At 42.3% G+C, this 9,038-nt stretch overlaps 1 protein-coding gene across 2 annotated transcripts in view; it reads right to left on the reverse strand.

Moving 5' to 3' along the window:
• Positions 1-2,096: 2,096 nt before the first annotated feature.
• The window catches only part of cdc42ep4a (CDC42 effector protein (Rho GTPase binding) 4a), a 20,791-nt gene continuing 13,849 nt past the window's right edge, over positions 2,097-9,038 (reverse strand). Inside the window, exons 2-3 of one of the 2 annotated variants that reach the window (XM_015031076.1) lie at positions 7,698-7,745; positions 2,097-4,949 (exon numbers count right to left, since the gene is read on the reverse strand). In XM_015031076.1, coding sequence (XP_014886562.1) covers positions 3,818-4,858 — 1,041 coding nt within the window. In that variant the 5' untranslated portion in view covers positions 4,859-4,949; positions 7,698-7,745 and the 3' untranslated portion in view covers positions 2,097-3,817. The remainder of the gene's footprint in view (positions 4,950-7,697; positions 7,746-9,038) is intronic. The other variant, XM_015031075.1, reaches the window with a different exon arrangement.

Genomic DNA, 9,038 nt, shown 5'->3' on the forward strand with positions numbered 1-9,038 from the left:
CTCCCGCACCTTAAAAAAAAAAAAAAGCGGGCGCCCCCCCTTGGGGGGCCCTTTTAAGGAAAAAAAAAAAAAAAAAAAAAAAAAAAAAAAAGGTTTTTTTTTCTTAGGTAAGCTAAGAACCAACGGGAAATGACATTTGACAGCCTCAGAAACAGGATGAGAGTGTATTTGAGCGGGAAAAACAGCTGCAAGGCAAGACTCGAGTTACAATAGGGGTCTGAATGGGGGAGGGAGGCGAGTTGAGCCACCTGAACAAATCGGGCGTCTCCGGTGTCTTGTAAAAAATGTGCGGGACAACTAGAGTAGTTGTTTTTCACAGCTTCTCTAATCCTGTAAATAAGTCTCTCTGGAAGCCCTGAATGAAACCTCACAATTGTAAATAAAATATAATGGTCATAAACTTGATAGAATTAAACAACAGAAAAAAGTACTTCAAAGAAGTAAGATAAAGAATTTGTAAATGGTTTAATTTAGACATCAAAAATGCAAGTCAGGGTTAAACGGACACGCCTAGCAAATCCAAAAATCTGAATAACCACTAGATGGCAGTAGATGACTGAGTTTCAATTAGATCAGTAGCAAAGGAGAACATATAAAGCAGTTAAATGGATTATTAAAGAAGATTTTCAATATCGAATAAAAAAAAAATGCCTTTTTAAGATTTAGTCTTATCACAAAATTCTTTTAATCAGTCTTCAAGAGGAAAAATGACATACAGTCAGATCAATACCTCCACCGGTTTGTATTGACCACGACCAATCAATTTGAATTGCTTGTTTCACCAGAAGTGTAGGAATAATGACTTTTTTCCAGCCCTCTGGCAGGTTAGACTGTGAAATATCGTGACTGTGACAAACTGAGAGTTAAAAGAGATTAAAATACCACTGAGGTGAGGATGAGAGAATGAATCACCAATTCACACAAAAATATATATATATATATATATATATATATATATTTTTTTTTAAGGGAGCAGCTCTGACGGGAAGCACTCGAGCTGTTAAAACAGGCAGCACCGAACTTCAGCCGAGCTGCCAGAGGCTCGCCTGTCCGTGAAAAAAAGCGAAGGATGGTCAAGAAAATCAAAAGTGACAAAACTGTTTGGAGTCCATGATGATGAGCTGGATGCTGGCGAGAGCTGAACGTCACGGTGATCCATCTTCCAATCAGCTGTGTGAGAGGCATTATCCTCTTATGCATGTCCGTCAGTTAAGCTTTTTGTTGCCGGTAAATAATTGGTCTTTCACCCTGCTCACATTTTAAACACAACCCATTTATCCACACACACTTTATCTCGAGTCATCACATCATTTTAAGATTGTACACTTAATAAATATAGCTCACCAAGGCCTCTATTGCTTCCTTCCTTCCTCTTCTGGGAGAGCCAAAGAATAGAGACGGGAAACAGAGGCGGCACTCAAGGAATTCCTGTGTTAAGCGCGAACTGAGTAGCACAGCATATTCTATGATGTCCTACAGTGTCCTGGAAAAGTATTTATTCCCCTTGAACTGCTTTATCTCATTTCAGAGGTGTCCAAAGTGCAGGTTGACGGGCCATTTCTGGCTCCTGCACAGATTTTGTGCAGCACCCCCCTCATTTTAAGAATTGTTGAGGTCTGGATGACATTGACGTGCCCTAATTTCAGTTTATCTTATTTTTATTAAACTTGGCTAAATTGCAATGGTTCTGGTCAGAAGTGGCCTAATCAAAGTCTAAACTTCATTGCGCAAAAAATATTCACAGCTCACCATTCAATCTGACTGAGCTTTAGGTATTATGCAAAAAAGGAATGACCGATGAATTTAGGTCCCCAAAAGTGCAAAGGTGGTGTAGACATACCCCACACAACCCAAAGTAGTAACTACATCAAAAGGGGATCGAGCGTAGTATAGACTTTGGGGGGCCTAGGAGACGGGCATAACAGTTTTCAGATTTTTAATCCACATCCCAATTAGGTAGGACTTTATTTTTCACATGAAATTCCCACAAAATACATTGGAGACTGAAGCTGTAAGTTGACACCATGTGAAAAAGTCCAAGGAGTGCAAATACATTAGCAAGGCATCTTACCCTAACAAAATATACAACAGCAAAGTTGCGTGTGGTTCTCTTTTATTGAAAAATATAGGTTAATTTGGGTAATATAGGAAAAAGGTCAAAGATATAAAGCACAGACAACGACAGTGAGGCTTATTAAGAATAAAGAAAACATAGCGGCTCATTCAAACAAAACAAGAAAGACATAATTACTTTGTGTAGTGTGGAACTGACAAATATGTCCAGTTATGCAAACTCATCATGTACCTCCTTTGTCCTGCAAGAATTTTGCCCTTAAATGGCCATCCATATTCAAATCTTTTCATTGTGAAAGTCTAAATTAAGATCATACAGAAAAGACAAGGACTGACATCTTCAGTCTCTCCCAAAACAGAGTTTCACAAAATGAAGTTTTTTTTTTTTGGCCTCGAATATTATAATTTGGCACATCTGTCAGTTTCAGTTAAGGCACAGAAATCAATCTGCGCAAGTCAGCTCAAGCCTCATGGATCCGATGATGCAAGAGGTAGAGACGAGCTGCAATGACTGTGCAACTTGCATAAAACCGGCAATCTTCTCCTTAATGCTCTTGCATCTATCTCTGGCTGAGGCTTCTGTTTCATCCGCGCTTCAAACGAACACAGAAAAAGAGAGGGACCTGTTTTTTTTTCCCCTACTAAAACAGCTACAGATACTAGTAGCGTCTGGCTTACTTTTACGTGCCAGCAGATTTGAGTTTTAACCATAAAGCTTTCCTCGTGTGTAGTGATGGGGTCTGTTGAGTAATGAGCATCAGTTTTTAACTGCTCAGTTGCGGCACAGCAGATGCTCGGATCTAAAAGTGAGACAAACCGGAAGGAAGTGGTTTTCAACCGCTCTCGAGTCAAGTCAAAAAGCCAAAACAAAAAAAATAACGTAGAAGGAATGCAGCTAGTTTGTGCTGATGGGAATCAGTTTAAAGAGAAAACAATGTGTTCAATGGAAAGGGAGATAAAAGGACAACCAAGAATGTGGCACGCGCTACTCTTCACCTCCCCGGTTTCCTGTGATAACAAGCTTCTTTGTAGTGAGCCCAATGCATCACTTTAAAGCATCCCCCTGACTGAGCTTTGCTCTGCGTGGCATCCACTAGACTAACAGAGCAGAATTTCGGTTTAGGCTTTGTGGTCCTGCAATAAAGCAGGAGATGGTTGCCCTCGGGCGGCGTCACGGGGACCCTGAGTTACATGAGCGAGAATAAGGGCAAAAAAAAAGTCTGAAAGATTTGTAGCTCTGCCATAATATTTTCTGATGAAAGGGGTTTGATGCTGGGCCTCGCACTCCAGTCACAAACACAGCTCTCTTTATTGGGTCAGGACACCCACCAGTGGTGCGCTTGTGACAGAGGCCTTCTGTTCGGTTCGGGCAGCATGGTGTCCCCACAGCCAGGGAGAAAAAGCACAATGACAAACAGAAGCAAAGAGAAATTGAAAGGCAGAGTTGAGTTCGTTTTCTTTTCTTTTCTCAGCTAGTTTCTTTTCAGCCAGAACTCCCTGTTCATCTCTGGGATGGTATTCGGACAGTGAACTCCCCAATCCGTGTCAGTGTTCAAAAGGGTAAGGCGCTCTGGTGAGTAGAGTTGGGCACATCCTAAAGGAGTAATCAAACTTTCTTTATAGCCATAAAACGCTGAAAGTTCCTGGTCCCACAGGAGCCGACTACAGTGTCGTCTTGCTGCTCGGAGTGAAAACCCACACTGCCAAAGGTCTTCCGGAGCCTGGTCATTTTGAGTCTGAACTCTTATACGTGGATCTCATCATCTTCATCCTCCAAGAAAGAGGAGAAGTTGCTCTCCTCCTCAGGCGGCGCACTGAATGTGGCGCTGTCTGTGTCTCCTGTGTAATTCTGGTAGTTTGGCTTTTCATCCAAGGCAGCGGAGCCAGAGCTCGACATGGAGCAGCTGTCCAGGTGCTGCAGATGTTTGGGACGTATCTCGGGAGTGTACTCCGGAGTGTAGGGACCTTCGTATTCCCCCCGCAGATCATTAGAGTGGGCCGGATGCTCTGCTGCATCCCTTTCTGCCTCCACCTGCTGGACTCTGCCTTCATCCTCCTCGTCCTTCTTCTCGTCGTCCTCTTCCTCACAGTGGTTGCTCAGTGCCGGCGAGGCACGGCCCTCGCTGCTTTTGCCTTCCTCGTAGCCAAGATCGTCTTCCTCCTTCTGCATCACGTCCAAGATGTCGTTCAGCATGGAGGGTCCCAAGTCGACGTGGAAGGACATGACCGACTCTGCGTGCTTCATTCCGCCTCCGCCGTAGTGGACGATACTCTCTGGCAGCTCCGTCAGTTCACCGAAGCTTCTTTCTTGCAGCTCGAGTAAGTTCGCCGCAGCAGCTGCACCGCCACCGTCGGGCTCCCCGTGCTGCTTAAACGGACTCGAAGACAAGCTCTTAGACACGAGGTTGTCCCCTCTGTTTTCGTCGTTGAGAAAAGGCAGCGACATGGCGTTTTTAACAAAGGTTGGTGAGCCTCCAGGAACCGTCAGGGCGTGATCGTTCCGCTGGTCCACTCGCGTCACCGACTGCGAGCGCTTGCTGCTCCTGAAGGTGCGTGCCAAAAGGCCGGGTCTAGGAGAGCGGGGAAAGGACGCCGTCTCTGGGGAGGGCTCCCCGGAGCGTGAGCTCAGGAAGGACGTGTCTCCAAAAGCGTCGCCACTGCGACCTACGTGCATGGTGTGACGGAAATCACCAAGGGGAGCACTTATCATCTCCCTGGTCAAGTCCATACGTGAGCGACGCTTTGTCTGGGAAGAGGTGGAGACTAGCTGCTTTAAGATCGGCATGGTGGTGTGTAGTGAGAGCTAGTCAAGATCTCAATCTTTATTAGCCTCAGAAGGAATAATGGTGCTTCTCAACTCCAGTCAGCCGGGAAACCTAGAAGTAAATAGAAATAAAACAAAATTACAAGGAGGGAACAAAAAGATGGTGAACCGCAAGTAGAGAAGGGACCAATGCAATATAAGCTAAAACCTCTCTTCAATTAAAGGTTCATTCCAACCTCACATACTGCATACAAACAACTGCTTAAAAACACACAGATTTTTCAAGTAGTTATCTCAAAACTGTAACAATAATAGTAACTCCAGTGTGACACAAGGAAGCCACAAGACGTTTATGAAAGAATATGAAAGCTTAGTGCAATACAGAAAATTGCTTCATCCAAACCGCTATCTGCCACAGATCTTAAAGCCTTTGGAAATTTCAGGAGCCTGAAAGGTAGGAATATTTACAAGCTAGTAATTAGAGAAACTGCTGATCAATGCTAATGATGCCTAATGTGGAAATGCCTAAAAAAAAAAAAAAAAAAAAAAAAAAAAAAGTTTGAAATTCATCAGATAAAAAGCTAATACTTTTTGTGGGCCCTCTTTCAGGATCTCAAATACCACAAAATAAATGACGGTTCACAGCAGAAAGGTAGCAGATGGATAGTCCGTCTGGAAATGGTGACTTTTCAAATAATTTCACCAGCAAATATCTGCTATAAAGTGTTGTGTTGATGATGGCAGCATTTTTTTATTGACTTATCTTCTAAAGTTCTTTGTCTCCCCATGTCATGGTGGTATGAGAGGATCATTTGTTATGAGACTTGTCCCATAATCTTACATTTGTGAAAGATTTATACAACTGACATCATGAGAAAACCATGCTGATAATGCCTGATTTTTTCTTCTTCATTTGCTTACAACAGAAGGACAAAAAGCACCAAGTGTTCAAATAAAAGTTCTCTGGATTAGAAGTTAAAGTTATAAGCAAATATATGTTTGTGAGCCACAGAAAAATAAACTTTCAGATTCAGCCATTTTCTCCAACAAAAAAAACAAAACAAAACAAACAAAAAAAAAAACAAAAAAAAAAGGCTCCGCTAATTGCACGAACTGGAGCTAACAAACAACTCGGTAATGAAAAGCAGGGCTCCCCGCTCATCCCTTTACTGCATTTTGGCCACTAAAATGCAGTAAAGGGATGGTGAGAGGACCACAGGATTCTATGTGAAAACAGCATTACAAGAGAGAGCAAAGCACCAACCACAGACCTCGTGGAATCAGAAAAGGATAGCTGAGGGCTGCTGGGAATAACCCGCTAGCAAACTGAGCTTCGACTGCCTTCACACACACACACACAAGCACATAAAGACACAAACGCATACATTAAATAACCTTATAATTAGTAAATAAGAGCAAATTACTGCTGTGGCCTGAAGTTGACATTCACTCACTGTGGTCATGAATGTCATCGTAAAACTGAGCTTTAATGTACGACTTTCTTCCTCTAACTCAACAATTAAACATCAAGCTGAACAAGTCACCGCTTGAGTGTTTATTTAGAATGGCTGTAGTAATATCAACATGCTAAGAATTATACACATAGGCCAAAAAAAGGTAAATAAGATCACAGAGAATATAAGGGTAAAGCTGTCATGTGCCATATATAGTGCAGAAAGTTAGATCTTAGTCTTCAATCTTCTTAAATAAAAAAAAAACAAGTTAATTAATATGCACTTCGAAGCGTTGTGTTGAGGAGAATTAGTCATGGTTGAATATAAACATATTAGGTGCTGATATAAAGCTGAGACAATGGTTTTTGGTCATTAGGTAAAGTTTTAGTTTAACAGGGACATGTCACACATTTCACCAGAGCAACACGATAGCAATTAAAATAGACAGTGTTGGCGTCACCCCCTGGAATTTGTTTCGGCAAAATAAATTCGTAGTCACCAATAATTAGATTTTATAATAAAAAATAAAAAAAAAACAGTTTTCACTACAGCCTCATTTCATTAGAACATAGGTAAAATTTACAAATCCCTGCAAAGGTGCAAACATTATTCTTCATAATTGTGTACCATATGTTTACATTAATGATTCAACTTTACAAAAAAAATACAACCAAAATATTTAGTGTAGTGAATTTCAATTTCAGCAAAACATTCAACATGCACGCTCGCTTTATAATGCCTTGCAGAAATATTGATACAGCCTGTAACACATCAGCAAACGTCAATGTACTTTACCAAGGGCCCAACACACATTAGATACAAAACAATATTTTTCTTCAACTTTAAGCGCTACTTTGCATCGGTCATCGCATACAATCCCAATAAGATACCCTGGCATTTGTGACTCAGCCTGAAAGACAAAATAGGAGGCGTTCAAGGGACATTAATACTTTTGCAAGGCTTTGTATACAGGAGAAACTCGACTTTCTCCAGCACATATGGCGACTTAAGATCAAAAGACATGACCTACAATATTTCATACCGATCCTCTTCTTAAACACACGTGTGTAAACCCTTGGAGGCTTGAGTGGCAGCTTATGGAAAGTGTTTCTGCATTATTAAAAGCTCCGACTGACGAAACCTCACCACAGGCAGCCAGCCAGACACACTTACTTCCTCCTCCTCCTCCTCCTCCTCCTCCTTCTCTTCAGGTGGTGGAACAGAGGACAGGGGCAGGGTTTTTCATTAACTATCCAACCCAATATAAAATAACACAAACAGCGAAATGTCAAGGTGGTCTGTGGAAAATACCTGCATTTGATCTTGCAGACACCTATAAAAATAAAAAATAATAAAAACACAGACATGTCTATAACCTGGGTGTGAAATCTGGAGGAAATGATTACCTTGTTGTACTGACACAGCACCTTGTTTCTGGTCTTTATGCTGTCACACTAAAAACAAACAAAATAAAAGGCATCAGAATAACCGATTTGGGTTTCTAATAAGCTTTCAAAAAAGATCAAAGGCAAGATTAGCTTTCGTTAGTGGTACCAATAAAAGAAAAAAACGGTAATGTGGTGGCAGGCTTTTTAGTGCAATGACCTCTTTCTTTTGCCCCCGCCCCCCTTCGCTGCTACCAGCTGAGCCTCTTCTTCTCTTCCTGTTAAGGCAGACACCTGCTTTGGTTCCCATAGAAACAATCTGCTGCAAGTAAGCAAGCAGCACCATTTCCTGTCAGAGGTTGCAGACAGCTTCAGGCCTCATCCTCAAGAAAGCACACAGAACATGCTTTGACGTTGTCTTATTATTCATTACCTTCCATATATGTTGTTGTTGTTGTTGTTGCTGCTGCTGCTGTTGTTGTTTGGCCCGTGTGGAATTAATTAAAATGACAGAATCAAAGATTTTTGACTGAGCTCGGATGACGATATAAAAACTTTTCCCCAAACCATAAAAGCAACACCAGCAAAACACAAACAATCATTTATTTTCCGAGAGACATGTTTATTATTGAATCAGCCTCCCCTGCTCTTGTTATGGGAAAATAATGACAGGGATATTTTTCACACCCAGCAACAAAAGCTGCTCCTTTTTGGGCGAGTTTCTCTTGGGTGGCATAAAAGGGGAAAAAAAAACAAAAAGCTGATCAAATGAGCGGGTACAAGGGGAAAACTTGCCTCCCACTCTTCCATCTCAGCCGCAGGCCAAGATCAAGCTGAAAAGCTCAATGGAGCCTGTTTCAGGAACATCCTGGTGAAAAAAAAACCCCCAAAAAAACAGGGCAACATACCACCACACAGACCGTTTATCGTCAGCTTGTTCTAAACCCTTTCCAGAAGCTCTGCAGCCCCACACTGTCAGAGCTGCTCCCTGTAGCTTTAGGATGAATTTGACAGCACTGGCTGGTTTAGAAGAAGAATGGGCATGCACAACGAAGAGTGTGAATGCAAAGAGAAAGAAAAAAAACAAAAAACACTTAGGCCTGAGAAGGCAGCCATAAGCGTGGGAACCTCTGGGTAATAGCCTTGGGAGTCGAAGAGGGGGTTTGACTTTATAAACAGACTCATGGTCCAACTCCAGAATAACCCACTGGAGACCCAGAACAGAAGGGGGGGGGGGGGGGGGGGGGGATAGGAAAACAAATGGAAGACCGACTGAGGCACATCTGCATCCTTTCATTTTTGACAGTGACGATTCTCAGAAACAAACACGGTCTTCTACCCCCCCCCCCCCCCCCCCCCCCC

This window comes from Poecilia latipinna, unplaced genomic scaffold, assembly GCF_001443285.1.
Source record: "Poecilia latipinna isolate Pla-1442-1.1 unplaced genomic scaffold, P_latipinna-1.0 Scaffold198, whole genome shotgun sequence".
In the NCBI taxonomy this organism is placed as follows: Eukaryota; Metazoa; Chordata; class Actinopteri; order Cyprinodontiformes; family Poeciliidae; genus Poecilia; species Poecilia latipinna.